This window comes from Plutella xylostella, chromosome 8 (genome assembly GCF_932276165.1).
Source record: "Plutella xylostella chromosome 8, ilPluXylo3.1, whole genome shotgun sequence".
Lineage (NCBI taxonomy): Eukaryota > Metazoa > Arthropoda > Insecta > Lepidoptera > Plutellidae > Plutella > Plutella xylostella.
This window is the reverse complement of record NC_063988.1, coordinates 651,085-670,838: the sequence shown is the minus strand read 5'-3', so window position 1 is coordinate 670,838 and position 19,754 is coordinate 651,085. Positions and strand designations below refer to the sequence as shown.

The following is a 19,754-nucleotide window of genomic DNA, read 5'->3' as shown; positions in this document are numbered from 1 at the left end:
TCTGCGCATCCGGCATCCCGTTTAAGAATTTGTATATTTGTGTATCGAGGTGTACCGGCGATAAGGTGGCCGCGCGCCGGTCAGCGTATAGTTGACCTCTGCAGATAAACAATACAATGCGCTTTTGATTATGACACCATGTATTTGTACGCAAATTATTTTAGTAGATTGAATTATATGCCATGTATTTTTTTACATTTATAATTATTGAATTGAACAAATAATATCAAACTTTAGTTACTTATAGGAACTCGATACTTACTTACCGTTTTGGTTTATCGATACTAGAAAATAATCAATTTTAACGCAGCACATCACTAAAACTAACAGAAATTGTTTTTGTTCACTCCTAACGCGCCTCCGTTTAATTCATCATTCGTTCATTCAAACCCGCGCAAAAGTTGTTTGATTTGAATTTTGGCTAAGATTATGTACCTAGGTAAACAGAAACCAACAGAAACAGTAAATATAATTTGTAATCTGTAGCATTATGTGCCCAATAACATCATATCCTTAGGTAATGCCAGGTAAATAACATCCCTTGGAAACGAACAAATGACAAATAAAATGTTAGTATTTCATAGCTGCTCTGTATTTAGGGCTAATGCTATACTTTAAAAATTATAAATACAAAAGGTCACTTAGCTTCACATTCACACTGAAATCACAGCTGTCTGAAGCGGGCTCTCACGTCCGCCCCGGTTCCACGCACTGGTCGCTTCGGCTGCACACCAAAGACCACAGAGAAAAAAACACTACCAATGGCCGCTTGCACTCACTAGGTACAAGTTTTTTTTTTGTACCACTGCCACTATTAACTATCTCAATTATAAAAAAATGATCCGCGCTCACGCGGTAGTTGCTTACGTGGAGATTTCATTCTACCCTCAACTCACCGATATTAATATTTTGAGACTCGACTACACTCTCAATAATTAATTCTCTCGATTAGTCAGCTAGGCTGGAATCAGTACGATTCGTGATACTTCACGACACACACATACAACGGCGAACTTATAACTTCACATTTTTGGTCGCGGCATAAACAACGCCGATAATGGTAAGCAAAACATATAGGTACCTATGTTGTTTAGTTCCCATAAATATGTCGTATTTTACAGATAGGAGATCTTGCTGCACTAAATGATCAGGCGCTTCACAGTCAGTAACTCGGTAGTATTACGGGTAGATTCGGCTGGTAAAATATGCTTAAAGTTGGCTTAAAGAAGCCTCCTCCTGATTGTAAATTTGAGATGTTTAGAATGCCGTTATAGTATGATTATAATGTCATTTGTCGTCTATGAATCATCTTTTTTTGGTTCTGCTTTGTAAACCCTCAGTAACGCTGTTTTAACGTGGACAAATTCTCTATGAATTCGACAGTTAGTATTTGATACTAAAATTATACAGGGCGTTGAAAGGAAAATAACTCTGGGGAATATTCGGTCAACTGTCTACCACTTTTGTAAAAAGTCACGTGACTGGACTGAGTCTAATGAGACACTTGCAGCATGTTTGTGGTCTCCATCTCCACTCGAGAACTCTTTTACCGACATCACCAGACTCCGGTTCTCCGGTATAATAGGTTCCTATGGCAAGAATAAACCTCTAAGTACTTTTCTACGGGACACCTATTTAAGTACAGTATGTACATAGTAGGTACTTACCTACTCCGTACCTCCTTCTCTTCCTACTCCTCTTCTTCTGCAGGATGTACCTATCTGCCACTGTCTTCCCTAGGTGCAAAGATTACATTTGCATAAATAACTGTAAACGATGATTACAAAGGTACCTAATACCTACGCGCCTAGACGTAGGTTCGCTGGAGTTACCTACCTATGTAGGTTAGAACCTTATCGCTTTGCTATAATTATAAAGTCGCATAAAGCGCCCTCTACAACCGCACAAAATGTGGTCAATTTCAATACTCGTAAAGTTCGTTATCAGCCGCGCCAACCTCCGGCGTAGAAAACTATTTCCTTTACTATTGTATCTGAAAACACTTGAACAAACACGCACTTTACTCAAGAACACTGCGCCCGCGCCACCGCAGCCTGCTAATGGAAAAAGTGTCACAGAAACGTGAAAAAAAACGAAAAATAGCCTCTGCACACCCGTAATAGAGAACCGTAGAGAAAATTGGAAAACTTTTTTCATCGTCAGCGTAGTAGAATATTCGATACGCAGTGACGTACCTACAACTGACAACGGTTGCATTGCCGCCGCTTTCAGTTTGGATTTAAATATCGAACGGAATGGGGCGTTTAGTTTTTTTTTGTGTGTGCAAAGAGGTTTGCTGCAGGGTGCGGCGACCCGAGCGGTTTGAGCAAACTATTTGGTAGTTTAGTTTGTTCGCCCCGGCTCGTGTCGCTGGGCCCGGCTCATCTGCTGGAAGCTGCTGGAAGGAGCTGGAGGTGACGTGTGCTGAACGGACGTGGATTGTGACACGTGAGTCGATGTGATTTGCTCAGATTTTCAACGTTTTTTTTTCGATTGGGCTAACGGTTTGCAGTTTTGGATTAGACACTTCATTACCCAAAGCCTCGAATTAGGTACTTATGTAAAAAAATATACTTATTTCTGGGTCTAATTATTGTTTATAGTATGCCTTCCTGGCCCTGTAGCAAAGGGCGCTATTAAGACGTGACAAGAGTTCTCCGTCACGCTCGCTCTTGAGGCTTGAGGCTGCGCGATGTGAGTGAGCGCGATGCAAAACTCTTGTCACATCTTAAATGCGCCTCGTACTAGCCCTACTGGGGGACTTAAATTCTTACCCCCAAATTCATAGAGCTTTTTGACACATTACATTAGGTTTGAACGTCATTACCATTAGCCATAACCTACCATACCAAACGTCTTTACAGCTTCCCGTTCCCGACTCTCATTCCATGACCCAAGAAGGTTGTGTTGATGGTCGGTAGTCGAGAGAATTTTCATTTCACCATCATCAATTAATGTATAAGCTTAGTTATATTGCCTACCTGTGATTATCATCCGCACTTGGCCAGCGTGGTGGACTAGGCCTAAACCCTGCCTTCATTGGAAGGAGACCCGTTGGAAGGGGACGTAATGGGTCGTGATGATGATGATGATTATTGTACAGTACCTACAATGTACAGTACCTACTACAGACATAGTTCAGTATCACGATTCAGTCGGTCCTTTATAACCTTTCTGGAGATCATTTCCACACGAGAGTGACCCACCCGGATGTTGATTCCAGAATCCGGGAGATTGACTCTAGCTTGACCAAAAACGATCGAAGGTGAGCTGTCAAGCTATGGTACGTTTAATGCTACCTACAAGATAGAGTTGTGAGTTACCTATGTTGTGGTTATTGGAAAGGTACTTACTTCCCTCAGGCATCCTGCTCCAGTTTTTTTTCTTTGTCTCCATTTGTCAAGTAACTTTCTTATTTTCGTCGGAATTGTATAGATTGCTACTGGGCCTTTCAGGCCCTTTTATCTTAATAAGTAAGTATTGAAGATTTCTGGTGCGTTACCTGCATGTGAAATATTGCATTTGAAATATTGCATTTGGTTCGATATGTCATGTAAGTATCGTGAGTTAGGGAATTTCGAGGAGTGACTAAAATGTAAGATTTCCATGGTTTGCCTCTCTTGCTATCAAACCCGGATCAACTACTGTGAAAACCTACCTGTAAAAAGGATCAAATTGGCGAACTGTGAAGAATACTGAATGCGATACGTCCGTTGCTTGTGATGCCAAAAGGTAGACACTGACCGTTAGCTCTCTGAATCTGTTAAAAACAAGTGAACAATGATATGGATAGATGTGTGACACACAGTGTGGTGCCTACCTGCCGCCAAAACTATTACACCACTTTGTTTACGAGGCGTTAGGTGCATAAAGGCTCCGTTGCCATCTGGACTTGGCCCATGATTGAGGTTAGGTACTTGAGGTAACAAAAGCTGTGTCATATACTCACATATTTGCTCAGGGATGTTGGATCAAGTGGTCGCCATTATGAATTACCACACTATGGTGAAATAGCTTACTACAGGGTAAAGACTTTACGCATTTTATCTTAATAATTGGGTAGGCAAGTATACAATACACTGTAGACGATTTTTCATTTATACTTTCTAATCAGCTTGCTGTGCCAATTTAGTAAAATAGAGGGAAAAGCTAAGTATGTCTTTCTGGTTGTCTTTTCTATATTCTCAATAGGTATGTATAAGCTTTTTAACTAGCACAAAGCTAGCACAATAGAATGCAGCTATTCAATTCAGTAGATTTTTCGCCTTAGACGAGAATAAGAGCGAAAGATGGCGTCGGATGAGGTCGACAGTAATCGAAATTTGACCTATTTAATTGGTATTCAGTGTGTAGTTCAGTTCCATCGTCTACCATAGCGCTAGTGTTGCAAAAAATCGTACGCTTTTGTTTTCGTCTAGAACGGAATTTATACAGAATAACGCTTTAACATTCAATTCATTTAATTAGGTGAAATATTAAAAATTTGGGCGTTGGCATCGTGTGTAGGTATAGTTTGATTTCCCTCAATCGTAGTTAAAAAGGTTGAAAGCAGGTGTAGCTGCCGATTGCCGACTGCAACCTATAAAACCACCTTATCAACATAGAAACAAGCCACATCTAGGACGCGTCGATATAGCCACTCCCGGCGAACCAATATCGACCCTACACCACATAGATATACGACCGATTACTTGTCAACGACCTAATCGTAATCACAGGGAAAAAACCTAACAATAACCTGTCAAAGACTTGAGGCATTCATTAAAAATTACTGCGTGGGCATGCCATGAAATTGTGTGCTTATCGACGCTATAAAAAATTCCAAGTGAAAATAACCATTTTCTTAGCACTCGTAAAACTACTGTTCGGGGGAATTATTTCACTTCGGGCAGGTAATCGGCGGGGCTACTGTGACATTGTAAAAATAAAGAATTGGTTTCTTATCGAGTCGCAGCGAAAACCGCGACTCTGTTCTATATCACTGCAGCCGTTGGTACGGCATTATGTTAAGTCAGAGTAACCCCGCCGTTTAGTTTTTCATTAAAGGTTTCTTTATCGAACTCGGTTTATGGGGTAGGTTTATGCTTCGTTGGAAGTAGAACGGTGTAAATACGGCTGTGAACATGGTTTATACTTTATGTCCCATATTGTTTGGAGCGGAAGCTAGGTTAACGTAAGCGGGCTCCAATAAGCTTTAATTGCTAATATTACCTATCGTGTAAATAATACGAACTTGCAACATACACTTACTATTTTGTGAAATAAGTACAGTAAGGGGCAGAGAAACCTGACCCCCGTCAGAATCATTGTTACTATGAGAGGGGGGTCAGGTTTTTCTGCACCTGACCGTACCTTATTATAGAGTAACTTAGCACCTGCCTTGTTTCCTCTTCAGAATTTTCTAAGATTGTGGGTGTAAGGGTCATGGAAATCTTAGGGTTCCTTTGCGCATTGAAATAGAAAATTATGTTGAATTTTAAACTTTTTATTTCAAGTGTCAATAATTTCTAGTAACATGTTTAATTTATTTAATATTCACATTGATAGTTAATTAAATTAATATCTACTATGTTGAATACCTACTTAATAGTAACAAATTACAATATTCATTCTGCGGAGGGTGGTACAATGATTTGACCAAGAAACCAAAGAATTTAACTAAAGAAATTGCTCAATATTTCACAACTATAAATTTTAGAGGACAATATGACATATTTTATAATTTATGTATACCTACTTACTTCATACATTCGTATAGGGTGTTGTAGATTTAAAAATAAGTCCTATTGGACAATTTTAGATAAAGTTATTATTAATATAAAGAAAATCAAGAAGGTATTTCCCAATACATAAAACGATGTCTACTTACTTAAAAAAATCGTTATAAATAAATATAAATTGAACGAACACCGATTGGTTAAAAGTTAAAATACATTAATCTTTGATTTTTTCTACACTAAAGTTTTTTTTAACTAGTAACAAACGGCCGTTTCTACATTTACTTCGGTCATGATGTTATACCACTTCTATTTCAGTCTCTTTCTAATTGCTATCTCAAATATTTTCGATATAAATGACAGGAATAGAAACATTTTTAACATTTAACCTCTGTTTTATGTACAATATCTGGATAATACCTATTTATTTATGGGATAAAGTCATCCTGACAATAGATAAATAGATAGAGAGCTCCAAAATAATACACCTAATTTTACTACATATTTTTGTAGTATTTATATTTATGTTATGTAGTAATAAAATATATTATATTATGCATTATAGTTGTTATCCATTGCATAATCTAAGTAAATCTATGAAATAACTGTATAATGTAAGTAGGAAATTATACTATAAATACATACGACACCCAATATGTTTTTTTGATATCGGCTTCGTCATTCAATCGTAACTTTTGTTTTAATATACATAATATATTGTGCTATATAATTATTTACTTTCTTTTCGTGCAACTCCTTCCATACTAGAAATTCTAAATTCCAATTTACTGTTTTGGCAACTTTTATAAATATTAGGGTATATTTTTTCATAATAGGTAATTTATGTTTAGTCTAAATTCCTAACTTGGCCGAGCTATGTATTTATTTATGTTTTAACAGGTACTCACATCCATTTAGCTATTATGTAGATATAATTATATTATGTATTTATGAACTAGGTAATTACTGTCTGTTTCACAACATCTAGAAAAGATACCGGGTAGACTACTAGAAACTTTGCTCGCAGTTAGCCTGATAGTAAGACTTTGTGAAACAGACCATTAATCTAAATAGGAATCATATATACCTAATTGAATGTTTTTGTATCATTCTAATTATCCATATCGAGACTAACGGCTACAGTAATATAAATCTAACTAATAAATTCAGCAGTGCCCAAAGTCGTATTGACTATATATTATGTACAATATTTAAACCTACGCATATATTTCATATTCTGCTTCGATGCACACAATAGATTTTATATACCTACTTACATAAATGTCATTCATTTTATTACATACATGTATACTTACGCACACTAACAATTGATAAAATATTATACATATACTTACACCTAATTTGGCTCATCAAGAGTATACTGTTGAGTCGCTCATTTGGCATCGTATGTGTGTGAGCCAAGTGGAAGTTTTTTCACCGCCCGAACTGTGAAAACTAAACGCGAATAAGCGTCCATCTATCGTCGGTATCGTACATATCGGACCAAACACATTTTTAAATGTATGGAGAAACGGCGTCGGCAGTGCCGTTGAAGTGGACTCACTTGTGTGAATTTCTATACAAAGAATACTGAATGCGATGCGTCCGTTCCGTACGATGCCGAAAGAAAAAAAACTCCCACTAGGCCTTCTTAAATTGAGGGCAAAGTGTGAATTGCTCTCATAATTTGTGATACATACAAAACCTTGAATTACCTTTCCCACTATACAGCGATGATGATGAGAGAACACACTACGTAGATATATTTTATTTTATATGAAATAAGAATAATAAACTTATAGGCCCTAACACAAAAACTTGAGACAGTATTTAACATTTCGTTTTAAACACTTGTTAAACAGTGTTTTAAGTTTTTTGTGGTAGTACAAATAGTATTTTTCAAGTTGTGCCTTCGTACCCCTAATATCCTAATATCCATTACCAAATACTACACAAAGACATGCACTAGACTTAAAAGTCTTAATAAAAAATGTACAAGTAAGTATTTCATATTTTTATGATGCTACACTCAGTTAAGATCTTAAAGATATAGGATTGACAAAAATTACCGATTTTTAATTGTTCAAAGAGCTATTGATTGATTTGTTGTATGCTAATATTTATTATTTTAATATTAAACTTCAACGAAGGTATATCTTCAGACCATAATCGATTATTTTTTATTTTAAATGTGTTTATTCTACACATGACATGGACGACCGAATGGCGTAGTGGTTAGTGACCCTGACTACTGAGCCGAAGGTCCCGGGTTCGATTCCCGGCTGGGGCAGATATTTGTTTAAACACAGATATTTGTTCCCGGGTCTTAGATGTGCCCGTAAAATGGCAATAGGCCCGCCCCCTATTACATTGGGACTAACATAACACTCTGGCGAAAAGTGGGTGCAGCAATGCACTTCTGCCTACCCCGCAAGGGAGTACATTAGTACAAGGCGTGAGTGTGTGTGTGTGTTTATTCTACGTGACAACATCATAAATTGAGAATATTAAAGATTTTGGTAAACTTGTTTGTCTATGTGTAATTAATTTATACATATTCTCAAATGTTGAGTTACTCCTTTGACTAAGTTTACGTAAGTTCCGGTAAATTTTACCGTAACTTTGTTTAACAATTTCATAGTATGATAACTATTTGTCGATTGTTATAATAATATAAAGTTTGAAAGGTCATTCATAGCTTTGAAGGAATTAGGATAATTCTATAAAATGTAATGTAATAAGCTATACAACATCATATTAATTAGTTAAGTATGTATACATTTACTACCGAACTAAGATAACTCAAAGTATTATAAATAAAAAGAAAAAAAGAAAATAAAAATATTTTTATTACATGAATATAATACATAGATAAGGTGCAATACCAATTTTCTACAATACATACAGTAAATACTTACCTACTAATGTTTACATAATCATCACCATCTCAAAGGAACTTGATTATTCCACAAACACAATAACATGTCAATGAAAAATTATCTAGACAAGTCTCATCTATTGATAAATCTACTTAAATAATAATATTTGCTTACACATAGAAGTAAAAAAGTATTTACAAAGATGCTTATTCTTCAATCGCTCTCAATACAACTCATATCTGCAGAACACATAGTCTAAATCGCAATGCATTTGCACTACAGTTACTATACTTAGTAAAATATAGCAATAACCCCATGACAGCTGTCAAATACGTACATTTCATTTGTCATTTCTTAGTTTTCAAGGGAACACCAACATTATTTACCTGGCTTAAGGAGCTGTCAATAAAACTTCATAGGACTCATGCCATATTTTACAAAGTATAGTGAACTAAAACCAACTCCAGCGAAGTTAAAACGCCACACAATTACCTGATTATGATTTAGGCAATAAGTCAGCCAGTAATGGCAGCCTTCAAAATCTGCTAGAGATCATCATTATTATTTACAAAGTAAGTAAGTAGGTCTATTTATTTATTCATCTTTGATATAAGTATAAAATAATATCTTTAAACACATATTAAATACACTTAATGCATATAGTATGTATAAACATACGCGCAATTGTCATACTGTATCACTGACATAAATAACTTCGATTCTTTTAAAATAGAATATTTACAAGATAAAATAGTTACGATCGATAGATATATTTTTGTACGTATAAATAAATATATACTATTTTATGCATAGATATATTTTCATAGTGCAGAATTACACAAATTAAAATATAAATCACACCTATGATAAAAAATATGTTTATCTGTGGATTACCCAACTAAATTGTATATTAATTACAAGGTGAATTTAAAGTATGCAAACTTTAATATTTTTCTATAATATTATTATCATTTACATTCAAAATGCAAACTAAATAGTCAGAACAAGGTAAATTAATTACATTAGAATAAAATTACCCAGTACAAATGTGTACTCATATTTTCCCATCTTTTACATCTATATTATATCACGTAAGTATTCGTTAGGTTTTAAATCACGTAAAACCTCCCTATACTGTTTAAAACTACCCCGAATTTATCTAAAAAGTATTTTTTTATCACAAAAACACTTAAGAGTCATATTTTAACATAATCCCAGACCTCAAACCCGTAGATCTCGAATCCTAACCAACGTTTGTACAACAATTTGTATCTTTACACTATCAATCCAATGCATTTTCGAGCCACAATCTCGTAGAACAATTTGTATCTTTACACAATCAATCCTCACTTAGGTACAATCCACATACCTTCGCCTGTCACACCGTTATTTTCCCCATTAGTCCCCCCGTGAGTTCACAGCGGGGGGTCGCGGTCTGCCCAGTCCTGCGAGGTCGCGGGGGGGTGCAGGACGGAGGGGGGGGACTCCGATCACCGCGACGGGCAGGAGGACGCCGCCGACTTGCCGCTGAGACAGGAGAAGCCCGAGGCTCCTGATTGCAGGCTTGACATTGAACCCCTGGGGGAAAAGGGGGTGGTTAGCGGAGGTTTTTGTAAATAAATAAGCATTTTAATAGAAATTGTGTTTATTTTTTGTACCCCGAATCGAATAGTAAAGTTTGGAGAATAATTTGTGTGGCTGAAAAGTTGAACATATGAAACATGTATTTTATACGATAGGGGTTTTGTATGTGTTATGTATTGAGTACGCCTGTGACCGATGTGGCAAGCAGTGTAAGGCCCGTATAGGCCTGTTCAGTTACAAGAGAAAAAGTCGTTCTCAAAACCCACAGCCGCTGTAACAATTATATATCAAGATGCAGTGGCCAATGATCATGATGATGATGATGATGATGCTGGTGGCACTTTAGAAGAACATAAAAGTAGTTACTTGTAGTGGTGGCTGGCGAGGGTCTCGTGGAAGTACATGAGCTGCGCCCGCGGGGAGTCCAGCGTGTCGCAGCGCCACTGCAGGATGTACGCGCCGCGCGTCATCATCACGTGGGAACCCTGGAGATCGGAGTAAAATAGATGGAATGAGAACTTGGAATTTTAGAGAGGGAATTCGGGTTTTGTTTAGATACTTCCTGAGAGTTCCGCAATCCATACTCAAGTCACACTTAGGCCGTTATTCCATTACGATATGTCCGCGCGACTCTACGACGTACAGTACCAGTATCGTAGTGTGCCATATAAATGTATGTGAGATACTTCGCGGCGACTATAGTCTCTGAGACTAAAGTCGAGTTGGCGTATCGTAATGGGAGAAGGGCCTTATAGGAAAGCTACTTGGATAACCACATCATATATGCTAGGTATGGCTATGTATAAAGAAAAGTGGTGTTCCTATAGGCTGCAGACTGATTGATAGTACCTGTATGCTCTCGCCGTCGTGACAGAGCAGCGCTGGTTCGACGCGCTGGTAGTGGGTGCCCTCGCGCCAGCCCGCGCGCTCTAGTAAAGAGCGACCGTCTGATTCTCCTGGAAGGTGGAAGAGATAGGTATATTATTTGACTGAAAGTTATCTTAGATGAAAGGCTGGCTACATACATAGATTGCTACTTTTATGGCTTGACCGGAAGACCTCACTCAACACTTATTACGTGTTAGAAGGATACTATTGCGTACGTTCCACACAAGTACCTATCGCTAGTTAAATCGATATAATCCCCAATTATTTCTCAAGAATTATAGACGCCATGGAAGCATTATATGCCTCTTAGTCGCTAATCGCCTATTGAGGCATTCACGACGCGACAGTTATCTATTATTACTTCATGAGTGAATGTACCTAAAGCACCACTATAACAGAAGAGAAAACCAATATACCTATTAAAGTCGACAGTATACTTACCATCAGTCTCCGGCGGCGGCTGGTCAGCTCTTAACACGGTGAAGGCCACGTCATGCCTCAGCACGTCAAAGTCCCACGTGAGCACGCTCTGCGGGTCCGCGCACACCACCACCACCTCGTGCACCTATAAGGAACTGGTGTTAGATGAGGTAGTTCGTGGGGACGCCGGTAGATGGCGTTTGGCTTAGAGGAGCTAGTTCGTGGAGAAGCCGGTAGATGGCGTTGTTGGGGGAATAGCTGGTAGATTAGCTAGTGGTTTGTGGAGATGCCGATAGATGACACCATTGGTAATGGACACGGTTGAAATAGTTTTTGTATCAAAGTCATTGGTATAAAATTGAAAGAAATTCGGTTTTATGTTTGGTCAACTTTGACAGTCAAAAAAATTGCGTTTTTAATCTGCCATAAATAAATAAATTTTCATAGTTTACCTGTCCCTTCCCCAGGCTGACGGAGCGGTAGATGCTGTCCTCACTGAGGGGATCCCCCTCACGCTCCGTGAAGGCGCCGCTCACGTACAGACTCTTCGGCACCAGCCCTCCTTCGTGCACGAAACTCTGGCAGGATAGAATTCGAAATTAGAAAAGAATAGTTGTCGTTTGAATTTAGAATCGTGAATGATGAACGAGTAACAAATATCTAGCTTGTCTTTGGTGAGTGAATGAACGTACGTAACTGACGATCCGATTGTTATTATAACTTTTAAATTAAATGGAGGTTCATTATAATAATGTTTTACCTTTCACATACACTAGCAACGGTGAGACATGACGCTAAACCTAGCAGTAAATGACTGTGTTATTTTGACAAATATCCGTAGTTACACAACACAATATGAGCCACTGATGTATGTGTGTGTTAATGTGTGAGATACGTTACACAGGTAAGCCTACTTCTGACTTCACATTTTAAGTGTTGTGTAGAATTTATAAGTGAAATGAGCTTGCAGCAGACATGGCTTGTAAACGAAAGTAAGATTACACAGATTATAACAAATAGATACAGAAGGGCTAGCACGGCACGCAATTAAGATATGACAAAAGTTGTCCGTCGTGCCCGCTCTTGAGGCTGCGCGATGCAAAAAATTTGTCACGTCTTAAGTGCGCCCCATTCTAGCCCTTCAGATTAACATAAAAGTACATAAAACACAAAATAAAAAAGTAAATTATAATTTTGAAACAAAATGCCAAGTCTGCGCAAGCGAAGTGACTATCAAGTACACATGTACCCAACATTTCAAGTGAATGATAATTATAATCGTTCAGTTAGTCTCACTCCACGAACCGACATGTAGATGTGATAGTGTTGAGGGACGTTGGACGCCGGCTCGGCAATGTCCGTCTGCCGCAGGTAAATAAACAAAAAATGAATACATAATAAATAAAATAAGGAGTCTATTAACTCCAAATGCGCCTGGTGAACCCTGGAGAATCAGTCATCATTCATTCATTCTAGTCCTAGCTGTTACTCCCCTGTGCAGCTTAGGGTTACAGACATTCTTCACCACGATTCCCTATCCTGAGCTGCCTCCTTCACTTGGGCCCACGATAGACCTGCTCTCTTCATTTACGCCTCCACGAACCTTCTCAGTTATAGACCTTGGGTCTAAGTCTAAGGAATCTGCATTGCGCGCAAACTTTATTGAGTCGTTATCGACACCAGGAAGAAGATTATTTTTTACTAAACCTAAAATGACCGTGTGAGTAGTATTTAAGTTAAGAACTTGTATGTAAATGGCAAATTACGTACATAAGATAACCTATGTTCGATTAATTTCATCTTCTTTATACTTCTAAATATAGTTTAGCAATAAATAATACAACAATAAAATCCGATTCAAATTACATAAATTCAAATCAATTAACAGGGTGTCCACTCAGAATGCTTCAAAAAATTCCCTGACTTTTCCCTGACTTTCCATGACCATTTCAGAAATTTTCCCTGACCAAATATCAAAATAAACTTTATTTGCTTCACACTTATTAAAAAAACTTCGATTGCGTAAAATATGTATACAGAGGGCTGTAAAAAGTGTGAAAGAGAGTGACTCAGTCAGGCATTTTGAATATCATTCGCGAAAAAAAATGCTTTTCCATACAAACTTTGTTGGCCAGGTGAAGTTTAACTATTGAAAAACAAAATAAATAATGGCGAATTTCAAAAACTCGTAGACGCTTTCGAGTAACCTCATTTCGTCTATGTACGAGTACCTACCACTAGTGTATTGAATGCAATGATAAATTAAGTATAAATACGTACGTACTTGATTTTTTTGTACAACAAAGTTTAAATACGTATAATTTGCCAATACGTGTATTTTTTTTATTAGCAAAATTGAGAAACCTATATTTTTTACTTTTCAAAATGACTTTTGAAAAAAGTCATTAATATTTTGGAAACCCAAGCGGGATCCACTGGTTATTATAGCAAAAGACGTTAGGTAGAACTATTTAAAGCAACTTATTATTTATGGTAGGCTTAGTACAGAGTGCTTTAAAAGTACGTCATCTCATTTATTATTTTTTTGAAATCGTGAGGTTGGATACAGGTAGATAAAATGGACTTTTTAATTTTGTGAATAAAACTTGTAATAACTCGAATAAAGCGTGTTAAGCTTTGGAAATATCGTATTTTATTTAATTAAAGCAATACCAAAATCAAATATTTTCCTATGGCCTTAAAATTTTTCATTAGGTGCCAGCTGGAGGCAGCGCTTCTGCATGCGCTAGCATGTCCTGCTGCCGGAGCAAAGTATGATGGATGAAATGAGCGCCGATACAGCGCGTCTGCACCAACACGTTATATGAGGACTTATTTTTCATCACAAACTTCTAAAAGTCTTAAAACAATTGTTGTTCAGAATGGCAAGGTGAGTCACACTTTAAGAGTGTGACATCATTTTACTATTTAACAAACTATAAACTGAGTCTGAAATCTGGCTTACGAGATTTTATTTTATTACTTATGTATTTTACGTATAAAATAGTAGAAGAAAAATCTTAACTTGTAAAAGAAATAACTTCAATTTTTCAAAAAAATATGCTTTACTAGTCATTTTTCCCTGACTTTCCAGGTAGCCCATCAATTTCACTGACTTTCCCTGACCACCTTGAGCTTCCCTGACTTTTCCCTGACTATCCCTGACTTTCCAGAAAGTGGACACCCTATTGTATTTAATTTAAATACAAGTAAGTATTGGCCTTGATTTCCAACACCCTCAACCCGGAAATTTCCTTTGTACATTGTGTTCTTAATTGAATGCGGCCAATCGATATTCCGTTAATAAATAATTGGCAAAAAACAATCGACTTGATCCGAATTATCGAGGTAACGGAGTTCATGAACTGTTCAATTATTTGGCGGCGGAATATTTTTTAACAGTCAAGTATCCTTCGTTAGTATAAGGTTTTTAGTTCGCGAAAGAAGACCAAAAGGGTGACCATATGGCGTTAAGTAGACCTTAAAAGGATACTCTAAACGATAGGGTCCATTCTGGTGAGACTATACACTTACACGCCCGTAAAAAATAGAATTGAATAGGCAGTCAACTTTACATGTTGCATAAACCAATAATAAGATCGCAATCTATCAAGCAGCAATCACCGCGCTTCACTTAATTTTGACGTATTTACCAAAAACATAGTTTCTTGGCTAACCATATAACATGTACGTACTTGGTAACTCTTCGTATTTATTATACCAATAACATTACACCTCTTCGTTAGTTTTTTGTTAACCAAAAAATCAACCGTCACCTCCAAGGTGCCTTATATTGCCTTCTTTAGCCCAACTAACACTAACCCCGTACCTTGCACGTTCTGCTTGGAAGTCAGGCATGAGGTCATCCTAAACATTTCCTTCTTGGCAACCAGTTCCATACCTTGCAAGGTCCCCCCAGGAAGTCCGGTATCAGGTCCCGGGGGATGTAGTCGAGCAGCCCGCCCGCCTGCAGGTAGTCCTTGCCGCCGTAGAACAGGAACTTGCTGCGGGTGTTCTCGTCTGGAAGAGGGGGGGAGGGGGGGGGGTATTAGTAAGAACCGAGTTTGCAAGTATTCTGTCAGTACGTTATTGTGTTGTTTAGGAGTGGATCACGTATTTACACAATACGAGTAGCACCGGAACGGCCACTTGGCCCGAACGTACTCTTATGGTGTCAACGCACTGCTCAATGAATCCGATGAGTGCCCAGATCCAGTGAGACGAAGCTGTGACAAGACTTTTTAGACGTATCTAGAAGCCTGTATGATCATAGTAAAATCACATAATAAGAAGCCGCCTTACATTACATTGGGACTGAACTGACATAAACACTGGCGAAAAGTGGGTGCAGCAATGCACCTCTCCCTACCCCGCAAGGGAGTACATTAGTACAAGGTGTGAGTGTTTATATTATATATTTTATAAGAAGCCGCCCTAAAATGCCCTCAAAATATACCAAAACTTCCCACTCACCAATAAACGTGCTAACAATCGTCCACAATATCGGGAAGACCCTCGGGGCTCTTACTATCAGCAACCGTCCCATGGTCTCCGGGTAATTCGCCTCCACTATCTGTATGATCCGGAGTAGGGCCCTCACGCCGGGCCGCCACAGGTGCCGCATGTTGAGACCGTCCAGGTCCACCAGGAGACACCACGAGTGGATCGCGTGTTCTGAGGTCCTGGTTGCTTCTTCTAAGAGTTTGAGGCCTTCTTCGCACACGTGTAATGTCTGAAATGATAATAATAGGGTTTAAAGTAAGAAGTACATATTTAGAAAACTTAAAATTGTAATTAATGAATTTATTAAAAATTTCCTGATATGATATTTTCTAGTGAGATTATCGTGAGATGCCATTCCTCTTCTTATCATGTAAGTGAGAAACACTAGAGCTGGACTACCGCTTGCCACATTGGCGAAAGGAGTAAATTAGGTTAATTATCAGTCGCTGACTGCTACTTATGTACAGTTGCGTCAGTCATTATGGGAGGCGCCAATTACGAGCTTAAAATAGGTGTTATGCAACTGATATATCTACGAGCTCATCAATCGCTTTCTCATCAATAATGAACATGAACACACATCACACTTTTATCGACGACCTTTCTAGGAAAGGGTTTCTTCTTTTAAGAGTTCTAGCTGAAAACCAGCGCTATGGCCTACTACAGCATCAAGCTGAGCTAGAACCCGTTTCAGCACTGGGAAGCAACAGCCTTGCTCATTTCCTTTATTTCATTTTGATAATGTCTATGCTTTTTAAAAAAACTTTTGCATACTTCATTTAATTTAGGTATTTTTGTGTTGTTTCTGCGTGTGGGAAAAAAAAATCTTTCTTTCAATGAAGCATATTCTTATCTATCACTAGACAAACATCGTGTATAGCTCACCAACTTCAACAGTCCGTCCTCCCCGATGGACTTGAGCAGCCCCTTCACGTCCATCTGGCCGAGCCGCAGCACGTACAGCGGACGACCGTCTGGAATTAACATGCAGGAAGATATAAAGTAACCGTCAAATGCATAGACGGACGGTATTGTAAATTTACAACATGGTTAAAATTGCCTCAACACATGAGTTTCGACTCTTTACGTCAGTCAAAAAGTTTAAATTCGTATATCACAATGTTAATTTTAAACCTGTTTTAAAGTTTCAGAAAGCTCTATGAATTGGGGGTAAATATATAGTAATCATGCCTTTCTAAAGGGGTTCAGGCCCAGTCCACCAACTCGCACTAGGCCAGCGCAGCGTGGTGGACTATAGGCCTAAAACCCTTGCTTGATTGAAAAGGGATCCGTGCCCTAGCAGTGGGGACGTGATGCCTTTTGGTTGAAAAGACAAAAAGCATAAAATATAAATATGTTTTCAGCAAAGTGTTATTTTTTAACAATAATGGATATAAATCGTACGTAATGGTCGTTGATATCAGAGAGTATCCATTAAGGGTCTGCAATAGGGAATCGAGGGTTGGCATTGTCATAGAATTATGTAGTAAATGATGCTCTACAGCCTTGAAAAAAATCACACAGGTAGTTGAAGAGTCTAGCTAGGTGCTGAATCATTCGAATTTAAGTAAATGATTATGGATAACTGTAAATTAATTTCAGAATATCAAGAAAAACCAGTCAATCACACTCCCGTATTGTAACAACTGTGTCGTAATTATTAAGAATTTTCATATGATTTTTATCATATTATAAAGTTAAAGGCTTGGACTAGGCGCTAAATACCTTGTTTTTTAATAAACACACACTTATTTTGTGTAAATTAATCCCAAACTTGAGCAATTTTTTTCCCTCAAATCTTCATACAAATATCTATGGCGGCTTTCTGTGTTATAAAATCATAAACACAAGTGACGTTTGACTCAGTTGGCCGCTGGCCTCCAAAGAAGGGTCACGTCGGTTTAGGCAGCACTGACAGCTCGCGATCTTATCGTGTACAGATACAAAATCACTGCACATTGGTTGTCATTGCACTTTTTCAACTTTTATGACACCAACATAATTTGATTTGAAATTGAGGAAGCATAATTCTTCCAGTATATTCAATACATTAAATTAAATTAGATAGTGTGCAATATTCTCGTGATATTACAGTCTCGTAAAGGTCTGATGAGGAGCAGGAATATAGCGAATGGATCTAAGTGATGACAATACGCACGAACATTAGGTTAGGGATCAAAAATACAGTCTCTTGGTGCTGGTTGAGGTATGGTCTCCTGAGGATCTGATGAGGGCAGTAACACGGTGGTGGCTCAATTTTATTTCAAAGATGTTAATAGCTAAAAGCATCGAGTTTGGGCTATTAAGTATGTTTTTCAGAGAGAGAGAAAGAGATTTTGTTTTTCCTCTGGATGTGTTAGGTTTACTGGGTTTACTAAGTTCATTCTGTTAATGGCATCAAGTTGTTATGTGATCATAAGTAATAATTATTTATTAACAAAATGCTGTTGATTCTCCACGAAAATGTAAAAATAAAAATAAAATAAATAAAAATAAATTCGTAACGTAAAATTGTCAATGACGGAATTTCTTCTATAGACAGTAGCCACAAAAAAAACAAACGATAGATGGCGTGATTTGAAGATAAAGATACATTTTTTCGACACAGACAGCAACAACAAAAAAATACAGATTAAAAGAAAAGAAACACATAGTTATACAAAACAACAAAGAAAAAAAAGGATACACATCAAAATAACTGGAAAAAATATAAGCCCCAATTTACTTGTGTGGGACAGGGAGTACCATAATATTTTTTTTTGGGGTACTCCCTATCTATGCGAAATATAAGCTTGATATCTTTACCCGTTTCTGAGAAAAAGGGCGGTGACAGACAGTCAGTCAGACAGACGGACAACAAAGAGATCCTATAACGGTTGCTTTTTTTCTTTTGACGTTCGAAACCCTAAAATTAAGTAAAAATATTATGCTGCCAAAAAATGTACTTACAGGTATTGAAAAAGCGGTATATAAACAAATTATACCAGCAGAGGGTTCACCATTTAGCTGAATGTTACTTAGAAAACGGCCTTGAGTGGCGGTCAAGTTGGTCCCCGCCTGTAATACTTTCCATTAACATTGGGACTCGTTTTCATGTTTTTAGCGTACAGTCAGGTTTTTAGTTTTTTATAATTATATTTTTTTATTTGTAACTTTTTAGTTGTTTTTATTTTATGAAATTTTACGTCGGTAGGTACCTAGTTCATGATCATTTTTTATTTCAATAATTTTGGTGTTGTTATTTAAATACCTTCAATATGCATATTTTTGTAATGTGAAAATCAAGTCCTTTCATTTGATACCTTACACGGCAAAGTTGAATTATTATTTTTTCGATCATCACGTATGTCCTCAAGAGGGCGCTATGTACATTTTAATGGAACGTCACATAGCCTATAGCCATCGCGCCATCAATACGCTTCTAACAATACCTCATACATCAAAATCTATCAAGCCGTTTAGGCTACAGGAGGGAACAAAGAAACAGACAAACATACATATATACATACATACAATCAAAAAACATTACCCTCCTCCTTCGGCAGTCGGGTAAAAAGGAGTAAGACAGGGGGTCATTCTGAACTTTTGCTCTACGAGTTTTGGAAATTAACAAAAAAATACCTTTTTCATAGAAACTTTGTTGGACATGTGACTTTTTACCATGGAAAACGAATTTTTTTTTTCGCGAATTTGCAAATCTCGTAGAACAAAAGTTGTTCAGAATGACCCCTTGAGTCATCCCCTTTTGGCTTAGTATAGCCCT

At 37.5% G+C, this 19,754-nt stretch overlaps 1 protein-coding gene across 3 annotated transcripts in view; it reads right to left on the bottom strand.

The window, feature by feature from the left end:
- Positions 1-9,927: 9,927 nt before the first annotated feature.
- LOC105384338 (protein real-time) overlaps positions 9,928-19,754 on the bottom strand; it is a 64,899-nt gene continuing 55,072 nt past the window's right edge. Inside the window, exons 9-17 of one of the 3 annotated variants that reach the window (XM_048622763.1) lie at positions 16,877-16,965; positions 15,962-16,220; positions 15,390-15,508; positions 12,794-12,850; positions 11,941-12,066; positions 11,510-11,633; positions 11,030-11,136; positions 10,547-10,665; positions 9,928-10,174 (exon numbers count right to left, since the gene is read on the bottom strand). In XM_048622763.1, coding sequence (XP_048478720.1) covers positions 10,087-10,174; positions 10,547-10,665; positions 11,030-11,136; positions 11,510-11,633; positions 11,941-12,066; positions 12,794-12,850; positions 15,390-15,508; positions 15,962-16,220; positions 16,877-16,965 — 1,088 coding nt within the window. In that variant the 3' untranslated portion in view covers positions 9,928-10,086. The remainder of the gene's footprint in view (positions 10,175-10,546; positions 10,666-11,029; positions 11,137-11,509; positions 11,634-11,940; positions 12,067-12,793; positions 12,851-15,389; positions 15,509-15,961; positions 16,221-16,876; positions 16,966-19,754) is intronic. The other 2 variants (XM_048622762.1, XM_048622764.1) reach the window with 2 other exon arrangements.